This window comes from Hyla sarda, chromosome 8, assembly GCF_029499605.1.
Source record: "Hyla sarda isolate aHylSar1 chromosome 8, aHylSar1.hap1, whole genome shotgun sequence".
NCBI classification, from domain to species: domain Eukaryota; kingdom Metazoa; phylum Chordata; class Amphibia; order Anura; family Hylidae; genus Hyla; species Hyla sarda.
Genome location: NC_079196.1, coordinates 193,040,524 through 193,068,086, shown reverse-complemented (window position 1 = coordinate 193,068,086; position 27,563 = coordinate 193,040,524). Strand labels below are relative to the sequence as shown.

The following is a 27,563-nucleotide window of genomic DNA, read 5'->3' as shown; positions in this document are numbered from 1 at the left end:
TAGGACTGACAGGTCTGGGGGACCAATAAGCTTGAAGCCCACCCCTTTGGATTTAAGGGCCCTGTTATCCAATCCTCGCTCTCTTGGGTTTCGGACTAGAAGAGAGAGATAGGAGCTCTGTGTATACCTTCAAGACAAATCTAGGCCTGAAGCCTGCTAACTTCAGCCGAATACAAAACTGTGAGTTCAATCTAACTCAATCCTACGTGACTACTGAACCTAAACAATTCCCCTAAATCCAGTGGAACAGCGTAAAGCAAATCCTTCAAGCTTATTCCCTATAAGGTCCCAACCAAACCTGTGAGGAGCCTAAAGTCCGGTCCTCTGTAAAGACTGTTACTACGTTTAACCTGCATAAAATCTTCAGTAAAGTTATCTACAGTTTACTAAACTCCGGTTGTGGACAATCCTTTATTCCTCCCTACCGTTCCTGGGACGGGTGGCGGTAGGATACATATACAGAGAGGAACCCGCACCCTGGCGTCACGACAGTTAAGGGTTAATCCAACACCCTTTCATCACTGCACAGCTACACCCTACCTACCCTACTCCCCCAAGCTATCACAACGGAAGTACGGGTGAGAGTTACACAGTACCTATTACAATCTTTCCTCCCGTCTCCAGTTACATCCTCGATTACTGCTCATCAGCAACAGTGCCGGCACTTTTATTTTGCTTTGCAGGTCCGTGCAGTCGGCATTTGTTTCGGATTAACATTACCAGGATCCTGTACTGACTTTTACTTTCCTAAAGAGAATTGCATTAGCATCAGGAACTGTAGCACATATTGCCTAAATGCGATTTATGAACGATCACATTTTACCCTATGGAGTATTTGATTTTCATTCATCTAGTGACCCACAGTTATGTGTGATATTTTAACTATTTAAATACTATCGTTTTTAGAGTGTATGTAATTGTATTCTCTGGGAGATTCACATCACTAGGGCCCAGCGCTGTCCCTGTATTGTACTTGCATAAAATCTTGTGTTTTAATAAATTGCACCTTATCCTAAACATTGCAAGCGCATTGCTATACAGTGGTCCCTCAACATACGATGGTAATCCGTTCTAAATGGACCATCGTTTGTTGAAACCATCGCATGTTGAGGGATCCGTGCAATGTAAAGTATAGGACAGTGGTCTACAACCTGCGGACCTCCAGATGTTGCAAAACTACAACACCCAGCATGCCCGGACAGCCGTTGGCTGTCCGGGCATGCTGGGTGTTGTAGTTTTGCAACATCTGGAGGTCCGCAGGTTGTAGACCACTGTTAGAGGAAGTTGTACTTACCTGTCCCCTCCGCTCCGGACCGTCACCGCTAGTCACCGCTGCCCGAGATGTCGCCGTCCATCGCTGTCGCCACGTCCCCAAGGTGTCCCTGACGCTCCGGTAAGGCCTCTTCTTTCCCGGCATCCTCGCTCTCCGTCGCCGCCATCACGTCGCTACGCACGCCGCGCCTATTGGATGATGGGACGGCGTGCGCAGTGGCGTGATGACGTCGATGGAGAGCGCAGACGATGCAGAGGATCCCAAAGAGGACCCGCAGGAGCCCCGAGGACAGGTAAGTGATCGTCAGCAAAGGGCACGGGGCACCTTAAACAGCTATCCGGTGGCAGCTGAAGCAGTCTGCGCTGCCGGATAGCCGTTTATGCGATGGCCCCGACATACAAAAGCATCGTATGTTGATGCTGCCTTCAACATGCGATGGCCTCTGAGAGGCCATCGTATGTTGAAATTATCGTATGTCGGGGCCATCGTAGGTCGAGGTGTCAATGTATATATTTTCAGTTTGTACTTGTATAGCATCTACAATACCCACTTGTTCTATACCTACTATTGTCGTCTTTCTCCCTTTCTCCAATTTTTTTCTAATTACCTTATATCTGCTCTGTCGTCTTTTCCCGTCTCTTCTTTCTCTGTTCTAACCCTTTTCTTTGCAATATCTCTCCTTCACCTTATTACCATCATACCCATCCAATAATTGTACCACACATTGATTATATCATATTCACACATACACCAGTCATCCTCTCTAATATTGTTACATGTATTTTATTTTCATATTATGTATTATAGTGGCGTGTGCATCCATCCTGTAGGTCTCTGGCACAGTGCAAAGAGTTAATCTCACATTTATTATTAGGGTCATATTGCAGTACTCCTTCACCACCTACTGAGCCCCACCTACCACACATATATACATTTACACCTGGAGAACCGGTCACCTTGTATATTCATTTTCTAGTTTTCCCCGGGTGTAGTGGAGATTGCACCTAGACCAGAGTTCTTGGTCACAACACAGAGAGTACATCCCAAAACCTTGCTTCCTATAGCAGCCGACATTCTCCACCACTGGCAGACATTGGCGAACAAACCAATGTCCGCCATCAACCCTTTAGATGACGTGATTAATGCCAATTCCAGTATCTAAAGAAGAATGTAGGTGCCAGTGGGTTAGGGGTGCTCATCGGACCCCAGCAGCACGATCACAGGGGTCCATTGAGCTAAGATAGTGGCCGGAGGTCTACTACTCACCTCCGATTGTTGCTCCTCTAATACACTCTGCCAAAGACAAATAGTTTTGCAACATCTGGAGAGGCGAAGCTTGGAGACCACCAATTTTAAGATACTACTAAAGTTATTACTAGGCGAGTACCCACCTTTGCCTTACTACCTAAATCTTGTGGAAGAGGAAAACCACCAAGACGCTCTTGTCCTCATACCCCGACCTCATATCTCGTCCTCACATCCAAACCTTATCTGGTGCCCTCAAATCCCATCCTCATCACCCCATATCATGAGACCTCATATATCCCGACTTTATATCCCAACCTTATCTCTTGTCTTTTTATCCCTTCCTCATATATTTTCCTCATATCTCATCCTTACATCCCAACCTTATTTCCTGTTCTCATATCCCATTATCATCCCTCCTTATTACAACCTCATATCCAGTCCTAAAATATACTATCCTCATATCTCACCCATGTTCCGACCTCAGTTTCTGTCCTCATCCTCTTATTTCCCAACCTCATATCCCAACCCAATATCTCGCCCTCGTGTTCCGACCTCCTATCTCGCCCTCGTGTTCCGACCTCCTATCTCGCCCTCGTGTTCCGACCTCCTATCTCGCCCTCGTGTTCCGACCTCCTATCTCGCCCTCGTGTTCCGACCTCCTATCTCGCCCTCGTGTTCCGACCTCCTATCTCGCCCTCGTGTTCCGACCTATCTCGCCCTCGTGTTCCGACCTCCTATCTCGCCCTCGTGTTCCGACCTTCTATCTCGCCCTTATATCCCAACCCCATCTTATGTCCTCATATCCCAACCTCATATCTCGTCCTCACATCCCAACCTTACCTCCTGTCCTCAAATCCCATCCTCATATTTCACAACCTTGTATCCTGTCCTCATATATCCTGATCTTTTCTTGTCTTCATACCCCATCCTTCTATCCTTTCCTTTATCTCAATCTCATATCCTGATCTCAGAAAACATCATCATATCATATGCTCATATCTTGTCCTTATACCCGACCTTATCATCCATCATATTCCATCCTCAAATGCAGTTCTCATACTCCGACCTTATAATCTTTCCTCATATCACAGTCCTAATACCCCATCCTCACACCCCAAACTTATATTCCGTCCTCATATCCGGTCCCCCGCACTAACTATTCTCTCCACCTGTCTGCCGGACAGTCGGCAGGATGTATAAAAGTCCCGGACAATCTCTGCAGCCCGAGAATAACGCAATCAGGGGATGTACCAGAAGTCCTATATACTTGCATAGCACTTCAGGCAAAAAAAATACCATCCTTGCATAAGGTGGTTGTTAGGGCTGATTTAACCCTGTATATTCATATAAGTAACAAGTATACAACGTTTCAACTTAATATCTCCAGCGGTATAGAAGTTATGCTGGAATATACATACATTCATAGACATTGATTATATATTATATATATATATATATATATATATATATATATACACACACACACACACACGTATAGATTCACCCATTAAATATTTTTTTATTTATGCTAATTTATTTTGTGTAATATTTAGAATAATTCTCCTTCTTCTTTGTTTAGTATAATTCTATCCTGTGCAGCACATTGTTCCGGCCCTGCAGCTCAGCACAGGCTCCCTCCATGCCTCCCCTACACTGGGGCTCACATGACATAATTTCCATCAGGCAGCACTTAGGGACCATCCTCACTCCTCCACTCTCCTCTCTCCAGCACACACTCGCGCTTTGTTACACCTCCTCCCATTGGCCGGCCGCTCCTCGTCCCCTCCCCCTCCCTGCCCGTTCCACCAATCACAGCGCGGCTTTCTCCGTCCCCGTCCTACTTTCCATTCCGTGTGGTGGAAAAAAACCCTGAGCCATTTTAGGCCCCACGGCCCAGTTCGGCCAATAAATCTCGTCCCCGGCTCCGTCCTTCGATATATATCGGTGGCTGGACGTACCTCCTGCTGATATATCGAGGTTTTAGGCGGTTCTGTCAGTCACGCTCCGAGCTGCGGCTCGTTACACACTCCTTGCGGCCTAGTCGTTCGTCCCTACCGGCACTTTGTAGACGGTCCCTTATTTTTAGAGCGCGGCTCCTTTAAGCGCATAGCTGTCCACGGATTTGCCTGTAAGATTTTTGTCTCTCTGTTTCGTCTCTCGCCTCTATCCGGTTAGTCAGCGATACTATATCTGTGCGATATAAATCGATTTTTATTGATATTTTAGGTTTGTTTTATAACGCGTTTTCCCGGCTTTGAAGACATATTGGAGTCCGTTGCAGAGTGCCGGTGCCGCCTCCGCTCTATAGTGGTCAGCGCTGGTTATGTGGACTGTGAAGGGACGGTTTTTATACCGTGAGCGCCTCCTGCTGGGTGGGGTAGGAGTCGGCTGGGGCTTTGGCGGGGTTTTCCCCCCTCGCGCAGGCAGAGGTGAGGGCAGCCCCGCGGCTGGGGTCCTAGTGACATGAGGTCCTATTTAGTCTGGGTCAGGTTCAGTGCTGCTTCAGGAGGGAAACTTCAGGGGCTTTGTCCCGACACAAAGAGCAGTCGCCGCCGCGGAGCCCGGATTGTCAGGGGGTGAAGCCACAGCAGGTGAGCGGCTCCCGGGGGCCGGAGAGCGGAGGGCCCCACACAGCGGAGCTTCCTCCCCGGCACGGGCGGGGGCGGCCGCATCGTGACCCGGGGCTCCCCCCTCCCTTATGAGGGAAGCGGCCCGCAGCCGGTACCGTGAGGTGGAGGACGGCTCCCCGCCGTTTTCCCCCTCATTCATTCCTATGGGTGGAGGTGACCGGGGCGGGAGCATGTTATCCTCGGCTCCTCCACATGGCTAGGGGGCGCCCTGCTCAGCTGTCAGTGAGGAGGATATCCCAGAGAGCAGGGAATTTCCTCCATAGTAACTCCACAATGTGCACATGTTACTGGGTGCTGTGCCCCTCCTCATTGGCCAGGGGGATTCCTGGGCTCTGTGCCATTGGCTGCCAGTGCCCCTTAGTGGTGGGAAACTGAGCTTGGCAGTGGGCTCCTGGGCACCTTAGTGGTGGGCAGTGGGCCTCCTGGGCCCCTTAGTGGTGGGAAACTGAGGTTGGCATTGGGGCTCCTGGGCCCCTTAGTGTTGGGCAGTGGGTCTCCTGGGCACCTTAGTGTTGGGTGGTGGGAGCTCCCAGTCCCTTTACATTGGGCAGGTGGTCTCTTGGACCCTTAGTGTAGGGAGATGGGGGTCCCTGGGCAGTCCCTTAGTGATGGGCAGTGGGCCTCCTGGGCAGTCCCTTAGTGATGGGCAGTGGGCCTCCTGGGCAGTCCCTTAGTGATGGGCAGTGGGCCTCCTGGGCAGTCCCTTGGTGTTCTCAGGCCCTTTGGTATTGGGTCTCCTGAGCACCTTAGCATTGGCTGGCAGAGCTCCTGGGCACCTTCCATCAGGCAATGGGTCTCCCTGTGCCCCTTTGTGTTAGGGCTCCCAGGCATCTTTCATGTTAAGTGTCAGGACTGGCCCCGTGTCATTGCCTGGTGGTGCCCCCTTTATGTAGGCCTATGCTAGTGCCCAGCAGAATTGTCACACCTGGCTATAGGATCACTTCCAATGACACATGCCTGATCCTGTTAAAGGGGTACTCCTGTGGAAAACTTTTTTTTTTTTTTTTAATCAACTGGTGCCAGAAAGTTAAACAGATCTGTAAATTACTTCTATAAAAAAAAAATCTTAATCCTTCCAGTACTTTTTAGGGGCTATATACTACAGAGGAAATGTTTATCTTTTTGGATTTCTCTGTCATGACCACAGTGCTCTCTGCTGACCTCTGCTGTCCAGAGCAGGAAAAAACATAGCAAACATACTGCTATGGACAGTAGAGGTCAGCAGAGAGCACTGGTCAGGATGTCAGAGAAATCCATAAAAGTAAAGCATTTCCTCTGTAGTATACAGCCCATAAAATGTACTGGAAGGATTAAGATTTTTTTTTTATTAATAGAAGTAATTTACAAATCTGTTACTTTCTGGCACCAGTTGATTTAAAAAAAAAAAAAGTTTTCAACGGGAGTACCCCTTTAAAGAATCACTAGTATGGATTAGATTGTCACATACCCCAGTAAGGAGATCTGTAGTGAAATAGAGCAGTGGTCTTCAACCTGTGGAACTTCAGGTGTTGCAAAACTACAATTTGGCTGTCCATTCATGCTGGGAGTTGTAGTTTTGCAACATCTGGAGGTCTGCAGGTTGAAGAACACTGGAATAGAGGGTCTACTGTACAGCGGTGTAAAGTACATCCCTTTCTCCGAAGTAGAACCTACCCCTGATAAGTTTCTGAAAATACCTCCCGCTATGTGTCCAATCCCGCCTGCTCCTTCCAACATTATGGCAGGGTTTCCCAACCAGGGTGCCTCCAGCTGTTTTTTTTTTTTTTTTTTTTTAAGCAGCTGGAGGCACCCTGGTTGGGGAAATACTGCATTATGGGCTAGTAGTAATGGTGGCCATGTGGTTTCTCTTCTATGCAAATGTACCATTCAGGAACCTGGGAAAGCCATGTGTGCCATTCAGACCTTGTACTGTCACACACAGCTATAAGCTGAAGTGCCATTCAGGAGTTTGGGAAAGCTAAGTAAGACATTTTTTTACCTAGCCATTCTAGTCTCCCAAATGGCATATGCCCTCTCGGGTACTATAGGAAGTCATGCAGTACAAAACACGTCATTATGTGTGCACCGGGCACTATGCACTTGGGTCAGACAGTATTCTATAGGAGTAAGTAACCTTTAGGACGGGCATAACCGGCACATGGATGCAGCATTGTCACCGTTCCACTGCATCTGGTGCACTGTTAAGTTGACCTACATTTATGGGGGAAGAGGAGTCAGTGGGAGTGTAGCCAGGAGTCGGACACTAAAGGCTGCACACAGCATGACTCTAGTGTCCAGCTCCTCCCAATAAGCTTTTCTGCGCACTGGATGACGGGTGAGATGAAAGGGGCTTCAGGCTTCAGGCTTAGGCTGCTTTTTGCTGGGACCTACAAAGAGCAGAGGACTGAGCATGTAGTGCAGGATTTGCAGGACCTGCAGGTATAACGTGTGACCGTCCCATCCCACCTGCAACATCAGTGTTTTCCAACCAGGGTGCCTCCAGCTGTTGCAAAACTACATCTCCTAGCATGCCTGGACAGCCTTTGGCTGTCCGGGCATGCTAGGAGTTGTAGTTTTGCAACAGCTGGAGGCACCCTGGTTGGAAAACACTATGCAACATACTTAGAGGGGTACTCCAGTGGAAAACTTTTATTTATTTATTTATTTTTTTCCCCACCTGGCGTATTTTGCAGCGTAGTTGCTGCTGCTGCATATTTTATTTCCCATTGAAGGCAATAGGTAGGAAAATATGCAGCAGCAAAATACTCCAGGCGGGAACCCACCCTAAATTAACTGGTGCCAGAAAGTTAAACAGATTTGTAAATTATTTCTATTAAAAAAATCTTTAGCCTTCCGGTACTTTTTAGCAGCTGTTTGCTACAGAGGAAATTCTATACTTTTTGTATTTCTCTTTTTGTCTTGTCCACAGTGCTCTCTGCTGACACCTGCTGTCCGTGTCAGGAACTGTCCAGAGCAGGAGAAAATCTCTATTGCAAACCTATGCTGCTCTGGACAGTTCCTGACACGGGCAGCAGGTGTCAGCAGAGAGCACTGTGGACAAGACAAAAAAGAAATTCAAAAAGAGCAGAATTTCCTCTGGCATACAGCTGCTAAAAAGTACTGGAAGGGTAAAGATTTTTTAATAGAAGTCATTTATAAATCTGTTTAACTTTCTGGCACCAGTTGACTTAAAAAAGTAAATAAAAAAAAAAAGTTTTCCACCGGAGTGCCCCTTTCCCCTGTGGGGTTGCTGATCGGTTTCCTTAGGCCCCTTTCACACTATAAAATTCATCCATTTTAAAGACCCGTTATAATGTTCCGTTATGAAAACCCTTAAAATCGGCCATTACAAAATCCCATTATAGTCTATGGGATTTTTACATTAAACGTTTTTAACCCATCATAGTCTGTTATTAATAACGGAGGTGATTTTGTGATGTGAGAAATGGTGCAGGCGCTATTTCTTCCGTTCTTTCTCTCGTAAATATAAAAATCCCATAGACTATAATGGGATTTTGTAATGGTCGATTTTCAGGGTTTTCATAACGGCACATTATAACGGATCTTTAAAGGGGTACTCCGCAGGAAAGGGGATAAGATGTCAGATCGCCGGGGGCCCGACGCTGGAAGCTTCGGATCCCGACCACAATGGCGGACCAGCGTGACGTCACGACTCCGCCCCGTGTGACGTCATGCCCCACCCCCTCAATGCAATTCTATGGGAGGTCCGTCATTGCAAGTCTATGGGACGGGGCGGGGCGTGACTTCACACGGGGCGGAGTCGTGACATTACGCTGGTCCGCCATTGTGGTCGGGATCCGAAGCCTCCAGCGTTGCCAGTGTGAGGTGGAAGCCGTACAGGTGGGTGCAGCAGCGGTGATCCAGGGGGTCCCCAGCAGCGGGACCCCCACGATCTGACATCTTATCCCCTATCCTTTGGATAGGGGATAAGATGTCTAGGGGTACGGAGTACCCCTTTAAAACAGATGAATGTATAGTGTGAAAGGGGCCTTACTGATGATCGTAGCATTGAGTGGCTGTCTGGGCATGCTGGGAGTTGTAGTTTTTCAACAGCTGGAGGTATACAGGTTGGGGAAATGCTGCTTTATAGAGTTCTTTTAGGATAACAAAATAAGTTAGTGATGCGACAGAGTTATAGAGCTGAATATGTGGGAGTCTTGGATACATTAGTACTATTCCAGTGAAAGCTGTTATATTGAGGAGTTGCCCTTCAAATGGTTGTCTAATGTTAGCAGAATAGCACTTTCAATAAAACATTTTTATATATTTTTTTCTCCTTGGGAACAGTTCCCACAACGAACTACAGGTGGCGCCTGCAGAACATGTGTAATGAGTGGAGTTCTGTCTCTCTATGCACAGTTGCTTATGGGAGAGATTTCTTAAAGGCCATCCTGGTAATAGAACATAAGGCCAAAAAAAGCTTAAAAAAAAACGTAATTTTCCAAAAATAATTCAATCCCATTGCAAAATACAAGAGGGGAAAAAAAATAATGAAGAACCCATCCTATATACCCCCTTTTACAAAGGTTTAAAGGGGTACTCGGTGAAATTATTTATTTATTTATTTTTTTTGATCAACTGACAGATTTGACAGACAGATTTGTAAATGACTTATATTAAAAAAAAAAAATCTTTATCCTTCCAGTACTTACTAGCAGCTGTATGCTACAGAAGAAATTCATATTTTTTTTATTTTATTTTTTTTTATTTTATTTTTTTGTCTTGTCCACAGTGCTCTCTCACCTGATGCCCAGTATCAGGAACTGTCCAGAGCAGCATAGGTTTGCAATGGGGATTTTCTCCTGCTCTGGACAGTTCCTTAAACGGGCATCAGGTGTCAGCAGAGAGCACTGTGGACAAGACAAAAAAAAAAAATTCAAAAAGAAAATAATTTCCTCTGTAGCGGCTGCTTAAAAGTACTGGAAGGTTAAAGATTTTTAATACAAGTACAGTATTTTTCGCCCTATAGGACGCACCGGTGTATAAGACGCACCCTATTTTTAGGTGCAAAATCTAAAAAAATTAAAGATTTTGAACCCAATAGTGGTCTTCAATCTGCGGACCTCCAGATGTTGCAAAACTACAACTCCCAGCATGCCCGGACAGCCAACGGCTGGGAGTTGTAGTTTTGCAACATCTGGAGGTCCGCAGATTGAAGACCACTGCATAGCAGGTAGCACTCACGTGTCCCCGCCGCTCCGGCCCAGTCACCGCTGCCCTGGATGTCGCTCAATCGCTGTCGCCGTGTCCCTTTTGCTCCGGAACGTCTCTGCTGCCGGCCGGGTATCCTCGCTCTCCATCGCCGCCATCATGTCGTTACGCACGCACGGACGCGACGACGTGATGACGAGGAAGGAGAGCGCCGGCCATACAGGGGATCCCTGAACGGAGAAGACACCGAGGAGGCAGGTAAGGTCCCTCCCGGTGTCCTGTAAGCACTAACTCGGCTGTTCGGGACCACCGCGGTGAAATCGTGGCGGTCCCGAACAGCCCGACTGAACAGCCGGGTTAGTGTCACTTTCCCTTCAGACGCGGCGGTCAGCTTTGATCGCCGCGTCTGAAGCGTTAATACAGGGCATCACCGCGATCGGTGATGTCCTGTATTAGCCACGGGTCCCGGCCGTTGATGGCCGCAGGGACCGCCGCGATATTGGTGTATTCGCCGTATAAGACGCACCGACTTTTTCCCCCCAGTTTTGGGGAAGAAAAAGTGCGTCTTATACGGCGAAAAATACGGTAATTTACAAATCTGTTTTAACTTTGATTTAAAAAATAAAATAAAAAAATTCCACTTGGCACCATATACCAATCCTATCAATCTACTTCCTTATGTGGGAGGAAACTCACAAACATGGGGAGGACATACAAGCTCCTTATTCATAGTGAAGGGATCAGGAACTAGAATATACTTGTAGATGACCATTTTCTATATCCCCACATATCGGTGGCGACGCGGTATAAACTGTGGACATAATAATGGGGAAATTTATCAAAACCTGTCCAGAGGAAACGTTGCTGAGTTGCCCATAGCAACCAATCAGATCGCTGCTTTCAGTTTTCAGAGGCCTTTTCAAAAAAGAAGCGATCTGGTTGCTATACAGGCCCTATGACTATCCCTATTAGCAGATGTCAGGGGGAGTGGTAGGTGGCCACTAGAGGTGTATGACAACTGCTTATCCCTTTGTCATATAAACATTGGTGCATGGAGCGATCAGCTTTCACCGGTCACCCCAATCCAAGCACATCCCATATACATGCATGACTGGACCCTGACATTCCTCTGCATAAGGATTAAAGGGTAATCTCTCCAATGGAAATTCCATGCTGACGTCTGACTCTTCAGTGGAGAGAGAAAAAGAGAAATGCAAGGACAGCTTAATTCCGTGCAGGATGGTCTTAGTGACGGAAGAGCCTGTATGACCTGGGGCAGGAGGAGAGGAGGGCCAAAGCCGGCTACTTGTAATATAGACCTCAGAAGTCCTAGAGGACAGCAAAAAGTAAAGCAGAAATTACTTTGACATTTAAGTCCTAGCTCTTCTGTACCCTAGACATGGCGATTATATCAGGGTTTGTATGGGATGCTAAGGCTGGGTTCGCACCACGTTTTTGCAATACAGTTCCCGTATCAGGTTTTTGCTTAACGGATTCTTCAAAACCGGACTAAACTGTATCAAAATGTGTAAAAAATTTAATCCGTATACAGTTTGAAAAATGTCCGGTTGCATCGTTTTATTTTTTTATTTTTTAAGAAAGTGTTTCTAACTTTTTACACCATTTATGAATAAATTTTAACTTTATGAATTAATTCCAGGGGGGAAAAAAACTGCAAAGTCAAAAATCGGGTGGAACCGTACACAAATACAGTTCTGTATGGTTCCCATTGACTCCCATGTATAAAAAAAAAAAAAAAAAAGGCTACGGTTTTGGGTACGGGAAAAAAAAACTGACCAAAACCTTACAGGGTGTAAAACGGACACAACCGGATGCATCGTTTGGCATATGGTTTTCAATGGAGAGTCAATGCATACGGTTTTCAAATTAAAAGCGTATATGGGAACGGTATTTTCAAAAACGTGGGTGTGAAGTAGGGATCTACCGATTATCGGTCTGGCCGATATTCACGATTTTGGAAATTATTGGTATCGGCAATTACCTTGCCGATAATGCCCCGGCCAGAGACTGCTACTGCCCCATTGCCTCCCCAATCACCAGTTTTATAATTACCTGTTCCCGGGGTCTGCGCTACTTCTGGCTCCTGCGGGGTCTTGCGCCGTTGCTGTGTGCTTCACAATGACGAGTGACGTCAGTCAGTGGCCCAGCACACAGTGACAGCTCAGGACGCCGTCGGAGCCAGAAGTAGCGCGGACCCTGGGAACAGGTAATTATAAAACTGGTGATTGGGGAGGCAATGGGGCAGTGGTTGGACTCAGGACAGGAAGGGGGAGAAAAGCAGGTGACGGCGGTGGTCTCTGGCCAGAGGATAGGCAGGGGGGGGGCGGGGGGGTTGGATTGAGCAGTGGCGGTGGTCGGACTCAGGACCCCAGGAAAGGCAGGGGGAGAGAAGCAGGTGGCGGTCTCTGGCCCCACACAAGCCACTGCAGTTCACTGACTTAAAGTGCCCGCTTTAAATCATTGATCTTCTGCGGGGGATGGTAATAGCTTATAACTTATGCCGGATTATCGGTATAAATTGGCTTGAAAGGTCACAGATTATCGGTATCAGTCCTAAAAAAATCAATATCAGTTGATCCCTAGTGTGAACGCAGCCTAAGCTGGAGTACCCAATATTGAGAATTAACAAGTGTAGGAAGTACATATAGTATCCAATGAGCTGTGAGGACAGGGCAGATGGGTAATGGGCTGACTAATGTATGATACTACTGTAGGTTCTGTCTTCCACCTAGCACAGTGTTTCCCAACCAGGGTGCCTCCAGCTGTTGCAAAACTACAGCTACAGGGTTGTAGTTTTGCAACAGCTGGAGGCACCCTGGTTGGGAAACAATGCCCTAGCAGAACATGTAAAAATGATGATTTTTTTATTTTTTGGTGCACGGTTGTAGAGTAAGGCCTCGTTCACATCACCACTGTGCTCGTCTATAGGGAGCTCCACTGCAAAAATACACTGGAGTTGGGAGGAGAAAATACTGCATGTCCGGTATTTTTCTCCACCATTAACTCTCCTAAAACAATGGACACCCGACACTCTATTTAAAAAAAAATGATTGGATCTGGCAGTGCATGTTGTGCTCTGACCTGCAAAATAAGAGCCTAATAGACCCAAAACAGGTCAGTGGTGATGTGTACTTAGCCTAAGGACTTCCTGCTTGGAGATCTGGAAGAACTTTGCTAAAACCGGAAAGATTTGCATGAGAGAAACTCCATAGAACAGGACAGACTAGTGCTAGAGAAGGAAGGATTTAAAGGGGTACCCTGGTGAAAAAAATGTTTTTCATATGAATGGCTGCCAGCCATTACTTCTATTATAAAATCTTAATCCTTCCCGTACTTATCAGCTGCTGTATACTACAGAGGAAGGTTTGTTCTTTTTCTGTTTTGACCACAGTGCTCTCTGCTGACACCTCTGTCTGTCAGGAATTGTCCAGAACAGGAACAAATCCCCATAACAAACCTCTCCTACTCCTGGACAGTTTCTGACACGGACAGAGGTGTCAGCAGAGAGCACTGTGGTCAGACAGGAAAGAACTACACAACTTCCTCTGTAGTATACAAGTACTGGAAGGGTTAAGATTTTTTAATAGAAATTTACAAATCTGTTTAACTTTCTGGAACCAGTTGAAGGGGGAGGAATAGTTTTCCACCGGGGTACCCCTTTAAAAGGCTTGCCTGATGCTGGAGCGGTGGCTTTCCTCCAGGACGTCACTGACTTGGTGGCCTCTCTGAGCGCTTTATATGGAGATATCTCATGTATAGTCACTGCAGCAAAGTCTTAAGGCAGTGTTTCCCAACCGGGGTGCCTCCAGATGTTGCAAAACTACAACTACCAGCATGCCCGGACAGCCTATGGTTGGGACTTGTAGTTTTGCAACACCTGGAGGCACCCCAGTTGGTTACCGCTTTACAGCATTGCTATTAAGAGAAGTTGAGCTGCTGATACTTGAACCCCATAAGATGGAGATCAGTGTTTCCCCAACCAGGGTACTTCCAGCTGTTGTGGAGGTACATGCTGGGAGTTGTAGTTTTGCAACAGCTGAAGGAGTCTTTGGTTGTACGGTAATGCAGAACATATCAACCATGGCCAGGTGACTCTTACAGGGGTGTGGAAATATAAAAAAAAAACTACTTGTCCAAGGGACTAAAGCGGAACACAATCTACTTGTCCCTCAAGAAAATCCACTTGTCTTGGTGGAAATTATTTTATCTACCAGAATAGTCTGATCCCATCCCCCCCCCCACTAGACCACCAGGGATGGATATAAGATCCTTTAGACACTGCTGACAGCGGTGATCTAATGGTTTAATAGGCGATCGCAGCATGCCGGGCTATTAGTGGCGGGAGAGCTGTAGCTCCTCTTACGCCCGAGACAAGACCAGAAAAGTCTAGATGTAACTTTTTGATCACCTTATAAAAAATTTCTCATATAAAGTGACCAAAAATGAGCAATTCTGGACTATTCTTTACATTTACACCATTCACCGTACGGTTTAATTAACATTATATTTTAATAGTCTGGACATTTCCACATGCAGCGATACCACTTATGTTTATTTTTGTGCATTATTTTTATTTAAAGAAAATTGGAAACTTTTATTAGGAAAGGGGCTTATTCACATGTATACGCACTTTCTACAATATTTTAATCACTTTTTTTCAGTCTCAATAGGGACTTATGTGTTACTGGGGGGGGGGGGGGGGGGGGGGTCTGCTTCTCCAGTTTATATGGTGCATTTTGTGTCAGAAAATGCTGGAAGTTGCATTTAGTTACTAGATAACTACAACTCCCAGCATGCCCTGATACAGCCTATGGTTCTGTGGGTGTTGCAGCATGTTGCACTGTATAGTACAGTTAAGGTTATTGTAGGACATGCTGGGAGTTGTAGTTTTGGTTTGTGTCAGCTGCAGAGCCATAGGCTGTGTCAAGGAATACAGGGAATTGCAGTTAGTAACTACAACACCCAGCATGCCCTGATGCAGCCTATGGCTCTGCAGCTGACCCGAACCAAAACTACAACTCCCAGCATGTTGCACTTTATAGTTCTACAGTTTAGGTTATGGTCCAACATGCTGGGAGTTGTAGTTTTGGTTCGGGTGTGTTTGTGTGCATCCGTGGGGCTCTTGGTCGTCGGGTGAGTATGAAGGGGGCGGGATTCTGGGGGTGCAATTTAGTGCGGGGGCCACTAAAAATAAATAAAATTAGATGGCTCGACTGCCCTAATGCCCGACATGACAGTCCGCTCCTATCCAAAACATTCATGCATACACATATCATACATGCACCAGCCACTGCCCCCATATCATACATACATACATACATACACACACACCCGCCACTGCCCCCCCCACATCATACATTACATACACACATACACTCACAGCATACATATACACACATCATACATACACCCACCGCTGCCCCCCCACATCATACATTACATACATACACATCACACTTAGACATTATACACACATACACTCACACCATACATATACACACATCATACATACACCCACCGCTGCCCCCCCCACATCATACACACATACATACACATCACACTTAGACATTATACACACATCATACACACATACACTTACACCATACATATCCACCAGTGTTTCCCAACCAGGGTGCCTCCAGTTGTTGCAAAACTACAACTCCCAGCATGCCCAGGGCATGCTGAGAGTTGTAGTTTTGCAACAGCTGGAGGCACCCTGGTTGGGAAACACTGATATACACCAACCATACATATGCACACATCATACATACACCTCCGCTGCCCCCCCCCCTCCATCATACATTACATACACATCACACATACACTCCCACCCTACATATACAATCACCCTTCCTGCCGCCGCCTGTATTCTCGGCCTCCTCACCTAAGCCGCCATGAGTGGACATCAGAGCTGTAGTCACCGCCGGTGTGAGGTGAGATTTCCGTCCTCCCCCTCCCCTCCCCCCCGCTCTGTGTTTTCCCTGTGCAAACAAGCAACCTCCCCGTGGTGGATTAGGTCCTGTCTAGACAGAGAGCAGGGTAGGGGGAGGGATAGAGCTGTGTGCGGGGGATGGAGCTGTGCACGGAGCTGTCTACATCCTTTCTCTCCCCCTGCTGTGTCTTCTGAGCTCCGTCCATCCTCCGGGAGGGGAGATAAGGGGGCTCTGCAGTCAGCTGGAGGCCGCCGCCCCCTCCATACACTCTGAGCGCTCCTGTGAGGTGTAGACTTCCATCCGCTCCTGCACCTCACACCGACATTAAAGAAAAATAAGGGTGAAGTCTGTCCGGCCCTGCCCGATACAGGGCTAAATCTATAAACAATTCACCTGCCCGGTGCCCAAAACTACTTGTCCCGGGCGTCAGGCTATAGGATTTCCACATGTCCGGTCACAAAACATGGCAGTCCCTTTTATAAACTTGTAATTCCCTAATGGTATTCGATTCACCCCCCACCGATCAGTTGCCTCTTCATTACTTATAAGGAATACTGCTCCATACTTTGTTGTGGCTGCTTCTGGTATTACAGCTCAGTCCTATTTTGGCTGAGAGCTTCAGTATCAGGCACAGCTACTACAAACTGTACGGTGCTCAGGTTTAATGTCTGATCGCAGGGGATCAAACCATGGGACCCCGCAATCTTCTGTATGGGGCCCGGCTCTGCGCTGCTACAGCGCATTTCGTACCCCACATGTCAGCTGATATAGGAGACACTCGTAGAGATGAATGGAGCGGGCATATTTGTTTGCAGCTGACTGCAAAACATCACACACAGTAACTCTGCTGGGGGGGGGGGGGGGGGGGGGTGTTGTGTCCCAGCGATCAGACCTTTATCCTCTATCCTGCGGATAGGGGAGAGGTTTAGTAGCACTTATAGATAGATCTAACTTTTTGATATAAAAAAAAAGATAAACAGATTTGTAAATTACTTCTATTAAAAAATCTTAATGCTTCCAGTAATGAGCTGCTGAAGTTGAGTTGTTCTTTTCTGCCCAAGTGCTTGGACACCTGTCTCGGGAACTGTCCAGAGTAGAAGCAAATCCCCATAGCAAACCTCTTCTACTCTGTGCAGTTCCCGAGACTGGCAGAGATGTCAGCAGAGAGCACTGTTGGCAGACAGTAAAGAACAACTCAACTTCAGCAGCTGATAATTATTGAAAGTAGGGATATACCGATACTGGTATCGGGGCCGATACTAGCCATTTGCATGGTATCGGGGACTCGTTTATTGCCCTTGATACTTGGTGCCGCTCTGCTGCCCCGTCCTCCGGTCCGTACCATAGTGGTTCCATGGAGAAGCATGTGACACACACGTTACTCCGCCTCATCCCCTGCGCCCAGTGTAACGCTACAGAGGAAGCAGAGTGATGTGTATGTCACATGCTCCTCCATAGGACGACATGATGCGGACCAGAGGATAGGAGAACAGGGCAGCAGCACCAGCACCCGACAGAGGAGGTGAGCTGCCTGCAAGGAGGGGGCTGCTACTAATGTCTAAGCGGGGGGGGGGGGGGGGGGGCGGGCGGGGATTGGACCCTTCTGCTGTCTAAAGGGGAGGGGGGGCTCAGCTGCTGTCTATGGGGGGGCTGCTACTAATGACTGCCAGGGGGCTGCTGCTGTGTCTGCAAGGGGATACTACCTACTATTAAAGACAATCTTACAGCAGAGTCACCTGCATGAACTTGAATTTATAGGTAGATAGGTCAGGTTCTACCACTGCTGATGTGGTAATCAGAGCAATCGCTCGAGAGACATCGGTTTTGCCGCCAATGCAAATTCCTTGTTCTGTCCAATGGAGAAGAGAGAAATCTTGGCTCATACTACAGCAGCCGCCTCTATTGTACACAACAAGGAACCTACATATCATACGGTAAACAGCGCCAGAAACTGCGTCACCCTGGGGTCAGATTCCCTTTAAAATAAAAGTACTCGTACTAGAATTAAAGTAGCGGTACTCGGTCTAAAAAATAAAAAATTTAAAAAAATTTAAAATGGTATCGGGACATCCCTAATTGGAAGGATTAAGATTTTTTAATAGAAGTAATTTACAAATCTGTTTAACTTTCTGGAGCCAGTTGATGTATAAAAAAAATCTTTTTTTTCCTGGATAACCCCTTTAAGGTTTCAATTGCCGACACTGAGGAAACTTCTAATCTAGATGTAAATCTGCTATAATTAATTCTTACGGTTGGCGCACTGGCCACTAGATGGCGATGACACATAAAATCTGATTTAGTATCTGTTCCTTGTGAGATGATAACCCTGCGCTTTTATATTACAGGAACCCAAACTATGTCTGGCATAGCCCTGAGCAGACTTGCGCAGGAGAGGAAAGCTTGGAGAAAAGACCATCCTTTTGTAAGTTTCGTCTCTTACTTTAACCCCTTAACAACTGCGACTCCGCATCACATCGCGTTGGTCCCGGCGCTCATCAACTGCCGGGACCCGTGGCTAATACCACACATCACCGATTGCGGCAATGTGCGGTATTAACCCTTTAAAGTGAAAGTATCCCGGCTCAGTCGGGCTGTTCGGGACCACCGCGGTGAAATTGCTGCGTCCCGAACAGCTTAAAGGCCCTTACCTGCCTCCTCGGTGTCCGATCGACAAATGACTGCTCCGTGCCTGAGATCTAGGCAGGAGCAGTCAAGCGCCGATAACACTGATCACAGGCGTGTTAATACACACCAGTGATCAGCATGAGAGATCAGTGTGTGCATTGTTATAGGTCCCTATGGGAGCTATAACACTGCAAAAAAAAAGTGTTAATAAAGGTCATTTAACCCCTTCCCTAATAAAAGTTTGAATCACCCCCCTTTTCCCATAAAAAAAGTGTTAAAAAAAAAAAAAACAATAAACATATGTAGTATCACCGCGTGCGTAAATGTCCGAACTATAAAAATATATCGTTAATCAAACTGCACGGTCAATGGCGTACGCGCAAAAAAATTCCAAAGTCCAAAAAAGCGTATTATTCAGTAAATTGTGTGTGCCTCTGTATGCCTCTCTTGTATATTTGGTTCATTTAGAAGTTCTTGTATTTCTAAACAAAAATCATACTGATAAAAAAAGTTATAGGGGTCAGAAGATGACATTTTTAAACATATACATTTTCCTGCATGTAGTTATGATTTTTTCCGGAAGTGGGACAAAATCAAACCTATATAAGTAGGGTATCATTTTAACCGTATGGACCTACAGAATGTGTCATTTTTACCGAAATATGCACTGCGTAGAAACGGAAGCCCCCCAAAAGTTACAAAATGGCATTTTTTTTCTTCGATTTTGTCGCACAATGATTTATTATTTTTTTTCCGTTTCGCCGTGAATTTTTGGGTAAAATTACTAATGTCACTGCAAAGTAGAATTGGTGACGCAAAAAATAAGCCATAATATGGATTTTTAGGTGGAAAATTTAAAGGGTTATGATTTTTTAAAAGGTAAGGAGGAAAAAGCGAAAAACTGAAGTTTTTTTTTAAGGGGTTACTAACCCTAGCATTACGATGCGTTTAGTTTTATAAATGTTTCTTTTTAATTATTATTATACCTTTTTTTAATTATTTATTTCTTTTTATTTTTTTCCCTTTAGGGGTTTGTTGCAGTACCAACAAAAAATCCAGATGGCACAATGAATTTGATGAACTGGGAGTGTGCTATTCCAGGCAAGAAAGGGGTAAGACTGAACTTTTCTAAATTTCTCTTCTAGCTTCATTGATGCTGTGTTTTTTTTTAGATTTTGTTTTACATAGCAAAAGTTCTAATGGTGTTGTCCAACCAGTGTGCCTCCAGTTGTTGCAAAACTACAACTCCCAGCATGCCCGGACAGCCAAAGGCTGTCCGGGCATGTTGGGAGTTGTAGTTTAGCAACAGCTGGAGGCTCACTGGTTGGGGAAACACTGCTATAAAAAAGAGCACCAGTGCTTGTAGTACTAGTACTTCTGTACTACATTGCAAAATTATTAAGGACGTGTACTCCTGTTGACTTATTCTGTGTGTTCTACAGACCCCATGGGAAGGAGGATTATTTAAACTTCGAATGCTTTTTAAGGACGATTATCCCTCCTCGCCACCGAAATGTAAGTATTCAACTCCCTAATGAAACCTAAGCCCCACACTCTGCCCCCAGTGTCATACAGAGGTACACGGCAAACTTTTGGCTTGGTTTGTTGCTGCATTATGGAGCTAGCAATCCTTCTAGGGAAAAGTGTGGCACATGCTAAGGAATGCGCTCTGCTGCTCTACAGAACTTTGGGGTATATGGACATCATATTTGGGGTTAACCCCCATTTTATAAAGAGGTCAGATTCTAATATTACACATTAGGCCAGACATGGCTTCTTCAGGTGTAGCATGTGATCAAGAGGTCCACTTTTTTTTACCAAGACTTTAAAGGGGTACTCCACTCAAAAACATCTTTTAAATCAACTGGTGCCAGAAAGTTATACAGACTTGTAAATTACTTCTATCAAAAAATCTTAATCCTTCCAGTACTTATCAGCTGCTGTATGCTCCACAGGAAGTTCTTCTTCTTTTTGAATTTCCTTTCGGTCTGACCACAGTGCTCTCTGCTGACACCTCTGTCCATGTCAGGAACTGCCTGGAGCAGGAGAGGTTTGCTGTCCTCAGGTCGTTTGTGGTATTACAGCCTGATTCTATTAACTTAGTGGAGTTGAGCTGCATTACCACAGGCAACCTAAGGGTACGTGTGGTGCTGCTGGGTGTTTATTTATTTTTTATTTTTCTTAAGAAATAGGCTCTGTTTTTGTAATCCTGGTAAATCCTTATAACTGCCTGGACTGGCAATAGGCTTATCTCTGCGGAATCTCTGGCCAGGTTAAATCTGGGCAGAGATTCAGAATGCGGACAGCGCTAACATTGCTGTCCTTGTAGACTGCAATGTCTGCGGAGCGGAGGTCAATGTTCTGGCAGAATTTATCGAGGTGGTTTTCTGGGCGGTAAGTCTGCCTCAAACTCCAGTGTGCAGTGGAATCTCACTGCCAGCAGAACTTCAAATTGAAATTCTGTAGTGTGAACCCAGCCTTAGGCTGTCACCACAACTCCAGCCACTAGGTGTAGTCATCTTGTAGGATGAAGAACCTTGGTATAGTTGCAGTAATGCCATTATTTGTATGGATAGAGAATAAAGGCAACCAAAAGGTGCGCTCCTAGTGTGGTAAATCTTGGTGCATGGGGCCCCGCAAACAATGTAGTCAGTTTACTGGACTAGGTTGTGCTGAGGACACGATACCATTAATAGCCAACAGACTCGCTTGGTGTCCTTGTGGATCTCGGTAACAGCCTTCGTGTCTCCTTCCCTTCCTCGCTGTACATACAAATCACCGGTAACAGAAGCTGTAAAGGTATTGGGAATAGTATTCCCAATTAATACTACTTCCAATACTGCTACAATTGTTTTACGGATACTTGCAGGAGATGCTATAGAGTCTGAGCCTTAAATGGGTACTCCACCCCTAGACATCTATCCCCTATCCAAAGGATAGGGGATAAGATGTCTGATCGCGGGGGCCCTGCTGCTGGGACCCCATGATCTCTGTGCAGTTCCCGGTGTTCATTTAGAACACTGGGTGCGGGCTGAGGGGTTGTGATGTCATGGTCACACCCTTCAATGCAAGTCTGTGGGAGGGGGCGTGGCTGCCATCGCTCCCCCCTCCCATAGACTTGCATTAAGGGGATGTGGCGTGACATCACGTCCCTGCTCCCAGCGTTCAGATCAAAATGTTCCGAATGCTGTAGAAGCTGAATACCCCTTTAAAGTGGTTCTCTGGTGGGAAACAATTTTTTTTTTTTTCTAATCAACTGATGCCAGAAAGAGAACAGATTTGTCCAGAACTCTCCAAAGTAGAAGCAAATCCCCAAAGCAAACCTCTCCTCCTGTGGGCAGTACTTGACGCAGACAGAGAGCACTGAGGTCAGACTGAAAAGAACTACATAACTTTTTCTAGAGCATATAGCAGCTAAGTTCTAGAAGGATTAAGATTTTTAAATTAGAAATAATTTACAAATCTTTTTGACTTTCTGGCACCAGTTGATTTTGGAGAAAAATAAGTTTTCCACAGGAGTACCCCTTTAAGGCCCCCATTCACATTACACATGGGGGGGCCTCCCCCATCAACAGGTAAGGTCTGTGAGAAGGATCCAGCATGTTGGAGTACCACTGACAAATACTTTTGTTTGCCAGGAGATGAGCAGCAGCAGCCTCCCCCGCGCCGCCCCCCCCATTCACAACACATAAACACTTTTGTGTATGGGAGGATCCGGAGAGATGGCTGTTGGATGATTGAGCCTTTTTGCTGGCAGCGCTTAGAATTCTGCTGTAAACCTGCTTCTGATCTGTATGCTTTTCTCATTGTACAGGTAAATTTGAGCCTCCTTTATTCCACCCAAATGTCTATCCTTCAGGCACAGTGTGTCTGTCTATCTTAGAAGAAGATAAGGATTGGAGGCCAGCAATCACAATTAAACAGGTAAGCTTGGCATCTGTACCACCCCTCTGCTCCCCTTACTGCAGCTGAGCTGACACTATACTCTCTATTCACAGATCTTGTTAGGAATACAAGAACTTCTAAATGAACCAAATATACAAGATCCAGCTCAAGCAGAGGCATACACAATTTACTGGTCAGTATTTAGTGGGGGAAGTCCTTGTAGAATAGCATCTCTTCCTTAGATCTACCGTCTGATATGATTTTGTTTTGTGTGTACAGCACATAGGTCTGTGTTTCAGTGGTTGCAGACTTTATGCACTAGTAGTGTTTGTCCTGTCCTACAATCTTCTTGCTAAAATGCAGTACAGCAGAGTGCCATTAAACCTTAATAAAAAATGTTGATAATACTGCTGCACATAGAGATGGAAACCAAAACCAAAATTAATAGTATGTGCAGGATGCGGCAGATGATTGAAGGTATCACACTCACCTATTTGTTGCGCTCCAGGCACAACACTGTTAAGCACGTCTGTAGCGCGCTATTTCACTTAAATATTCCTGTGGCAGCTCAGCGTCCAAACCCGGTCATCTGCGATGTCTGTATTGGAATAGGAGTAGTATTCCTAGGGTTAGCACCTTGTGCATTTTCCAGGGTAGAAGAATCGGTTGCTCAAACGGTGCCTGAGGAATTCGGGTCACTGTGATCGTGATGGCAATGATGTAAGTGATTCAGATTAGTGCAAACACTTATTTGCATTGAATAAAAATGACTGGCTTCAATAAGGAAAACCGGCTCACACGGCACTGACCAACCAGGACACGGTATGGAGGATAAGAGTGGACTTAAATGACCCGGATGCGACACGTTTTGCTGCGCAGCATCTTCAAGCATAACAAGGTAGACACCACAACACACTTCTAAAGGTAAGGGTTAACCCGTGGCTAACTTGCAGATCCAATAAGAGTCACGATTAACCAGTTTCTGATAGAGGTATTTTCCGGTACAGTCTCTCATGACTACAACTCTCGTCAGCCTTCCTAGTGCAGACCTCTATCAGAAATTGGTTAATCGTGACTCTTATTGGATCTTCAAGCTAGCCACGGGTTAACTCTTACCTTTAGAAGTGTGTTGTGGAGTCTACCTTGTTATGCTTGAAGAAGCTGCGCAGCATAACGTGTTGCATCTGGGTCATTAAAGGGGTACTCCAGTGGAAAACTTTTTTTTAAATCAACTGGTGCCAGAAAGATACAGATTTGTAAATGACTTCTATTTAAAAAAAAAAATCTTAATCCTTCCTGTACTTATTAGCTGCTGAATACTACAGAGGAAATTCTCTTTTTGGAACACGGTGATCTCTGTCCATTTTAGGAACTGTCCAGAGCAGCATATGTTTTCTCCTACTATGGACAGAGATGTCAGCAGAGAGCACTGTGCTCGTGATTCAGCAGAGAGCTCTGTGTTCCAAAAAGAAAATAATTTCCTCTGTAGTATTCAGCAGCTAATAAGTACTGGAAGGATTTAAGATATTTTTTAATAGAAGTAATTTACAAATCTGTAACTTTTTTGGCACAAACTGATTTAAAAAAAAGTTTCCACCGTAGTACCCCCCCCCCCCCCCCCTTTTTTTTTTTTTTTTTTTAAAGTTCACTTTTATCCTCCATATCGTGTCCTTGTCGGTCAGCGCCGTGTGAGCCGGTTTTCCTTATTGAAGCCAGTCCTTTCTATTGAGTTGTTGTTGTTCACCGGAGGGCAGCAGACGACCTGTTATTCATTGCGCATTTATCATTGTTGTGTATGATTCTACACAACCACCCAGGGTGAGCAGTCATCTATTCCTTCTCGCACACACAGTATCAGTATTACCCTATGGAGCGCTTGTTCTCTTACTTTTATTTGCGGTGAAACAGGTAAAACAAGGCGTTTCACGAGGGGACCCTCGCTTCATCAGGTTTATACCCTGACGAAGCGAGGGTCCCCTCGTGAAACTAGTTTTTACCTGCCTTAATGGAAATAAAGTTTGAACTAATCTGTAGCACAACATTGCCATCACGATCGCAGTGACCTGAATTACTCAAGGTGCTAACACCAGGAATACTACTCCTGATAACCAGACACGTACTGTACAGTATACATTGGCTTCTGTTTGACAGGTCTTAGCCTGGAGTGTATTTAAAAGAGATTTGACTGTTTTTCCGTGAACTTGGCCTAGTGTCATCTTTCAGTAGACCTTTCAGTGGATCTGTCAGCTTGTAACCTGTATTAGATGTTTTGGTTTTTAGACCTTCTAAGAGGAAATTAATAATCATTAATATCTCCACAAAAGTAGGAAGGGCTTTATTTTCCCACTTACACTTGGTACTCTAGGGGTCTGTTCAGTGGGTGTAATTGTAATAACCCCATAAGGGAATATGACTACTTGCCTTTTTCCAGTAGGTGTGGTATTGTGACAGTGTCTTCCTTGTCCTGACAAAATGGCGGCATAAGTCTGTATGACTATTAGTTTAGTAATCATGCGTAGAAGTTAAAGGGTGCTCCGCTCTGAAAACACCGGGATAGGGGATCAGATGTTTAAAGCAGGGTGACTCCAGCTGTTGCAAAACTACAACTCCCAGCATGCCCGGACAGCCAACGGCTGTCCGGTCATGCTGGGAGTTGTAGTTTTGCAACAGCTGGAGGCACCCTGCTTGGGGAACTCTGCCCTATCCAAAGGATAGGGGATAAAATTTTAGCTTGCGGGTGTCCCGCCACTGGGGCCCCCTGTGATCTCCCGGACAGCAGTGACTTCACGCCACCTCCATGTTTATGGGAGGGGGGCATGACGGCCAGTACATAGCAGTCGCATCTCCTCCCATGGAGGTGGTCTGGCGGCTGGCATCTCCAGTCATCGGGCACAGAGCGGAGTTTGCACAGATTGACTGGGGAGCCGCAGCGGAGATTGTGGGGATCCCCCCCCCCCCCCCCCCCGATCTAACATCTTATCCCCTATCTATTGGACGTCTAACGGATGTCTTGGTAACCAGACTGCCCAGCATGGACCTGCGTCTCTCCATGCTGTCATAGTATTTATCAGGGCATTCCCTGGTGGCTTCTGCCTGCTCCTTGTCCTTGATGGATTTCTACCTGTTCGACTAAAGAGAGACACAGTCAAGGCTGGTAAGTTGAAGCCGCCAGTACCGTGCCAATGAGCCATGGTTCAAGCAGCATGAAATTGACAGGTTCCATTGACCAGGCAGGAGTTAATCTTTGCAGGTACCCTATGAAATCTCCTCCCACTTTCTTTCCAAGTAGCCTTTTGTGTGATTTATACCCCGACCGTTATTTTGTCCACTGATAATAAATCTGCTCCGTATGTTTTATATCTGACTGGTGTTAGATGGTCATCCATGTTCTTATACTTCTTCTTTTTCTTCCTCAGCCAAAACAGAGTTGAATATGAAAAAAGAGTCAGAGCACAAGCCAAGAAGTTTGCACCATCATAAGCTTCAACAATGTGGCATCTTACAATAAATAAGAAGAAAAAAAACTAAAAAAAAAAAAAGGAAGGGATTGGTTTGGCAAGAACTTGTTTACAAAAACAAATTTTTTTGCAAAATTGAATGACGCTAAATACAAATAAGTCACTTAGGGGAGGGGGTCGTATGTGTGCCATTTTTCCATTTTTCGCCACTTGTATAGAGTTCTAAATTTGCTGAATATCCCCCGTTTTTTCCATACAGGGTCTCTTCCTTCAGTCTTTTTGTATTTTGATTGTTATGATGTAAAACTTGCTTTTATTTTAATATTGATGTCAGTATTTCAACTGCTGTAAAATTATAAACTTTTATACTTCTATAAATCCACTAGTAATCTATAGTTTTGGTTTATTTTTTTTATTTTTTTCTTTGCTCTCTGATGCAGGCATGCTTAAAAATTAATGAAAAGTTTAGAACTATATCTAGCCTCTAGCTGGCTGTATTAAAAAAATAAACAAAAACAAAACAATGTCATGACTTCTATCCCCTCCCCTAAATTTTCCTTTAAGGTCTCTCAAAAACTAAGGTTGGTCATTGCAACCTAGCGCCTCCGAAATTTTTTTATTTTATTTTTTTTTTCCCCCCATCAGCCTCTTGCTTCTGCATCACTTCCTTTTGTGTTTATATGGCGTTCTGTCTGTGTTGCTGTTTAGATTAAAATAAACTGTTTATATAAAGGTTTTTGTTTCTTTATCTTTTTCATGAAAAGGACCATAATAATAGGTGGAAGTCTTTTTGGCTTGTAAACTGACATTGACACTTTATTTTCTGTGCATTCTGTAAAAAGAGAAGAGAACTGTACATTTTTTCCTGACGTCTAGGATACACAGATGATATAGCCTGGCATCTCGATGTAATTGGCTGACCGTATACTGTATGTGTTTGTAATCCCGAAACAATTGCAGATTTAAATAAACAGCAGTAAAACCAAAATTAAACCTGGTAAGTATAATGATCTTTGGCGATCTGCCAATCACATGAACACTGTATCACCATACCTGATGCAAATAAAACAAGTCAATTGGAACTGACTGATTTTTTGGTAAAGATTTTGGTTCTTTGTGGTGTTTTCATAGGTTTTGTGGCTGGATGAGGCTGTGCTTCACGCTTTTTAATCATGTGATGTAAATGTTCGACTGTTATGAAAGGGTGTGAAGGTTAGAAGTAAGATCCATCAGCGCTCCTGACATGTTTAGTAAATCTTACATCTCTTTGTGAAGTAATACTAAGGGTCTATGCACACTAAAGAATTTCCAAAGCTTAGAAATTCCAGTACAGCAGCCT

The 27,563-nt window shown here is 45.3% G+C and overlaps 1 protein-coding gene across 4 annotated transcripts; it reads left to right on the top strand.

Annotated features, from left to right (window-relative positions):
- The first annotated feature begins 4,337 nt into the window (after positions 1–4,337).
- UBE2I (ubiquitin conjugating enzyme E2 I) lies at positions 4,338–27,326 on the top strand. 4 transcript variants are annotated; one of them, XM_056534152.1, is made up of 7 exons: positions 4,338–4,649; positions 18,602–18,678; positions 19,910–19,993; positions 20,324–20,396; positions 22,696–22,805; positions 22,880–22,959; positions 26,183–27,326. In XM_056534152.1, the coding sequence occupies exons 2-7, from the start codon at positions 18,613–18,615 to the stop codon at positions 26,244–26,246; spliced, it is 477 nt and encodes a 158-aa protein (XP_056390127.1). In that variant the 5' UTR covers positions 4,338–4,649; positions 18,602–18,612; the 3' UTR covers positions 26,247–27,326. The 4 variants fall into 4 exon arrangements, with proteins under 4 accessions (XP_056390127.1, XP_056390128.1, XP_056390125.1 ...); XM_056534153.1 differs by having other exon boundaries at positions 4,338–4,691; XM_056534150.1 differs by lacking the exon at positions 4,338–4,649 and adding an exon at positions 4,718–4,950.
- The last annotated feature ends 237 nt before the right edge of the window (positions 27,327–27,563 follow it).

Bases quoted from the DNA above. Each gene is read 5' to 3' on its own strand.
- UBE2I (XM_056534150.1), top strand. From the start codon at position 4,845: ATGTGGACTGTGAAGGGACGGTTTTTATACCGTGAGCGCCTCCTGCTG. The intron at 20,397-22,695 runs GTAAGTATTCAA...CTCATTGTACAG, and splicing joins TCCCTCCTCGCCACCGAAAT to GTAAATTTGAGCCTCCTTTA. The intron at 22,960-26,182 runs GTCAGTATTTAG...TTTCTTCCTCAG, and splicing joins GAGGCATACACAATTTACTG to CCAAAACAGAGTTGAATATG.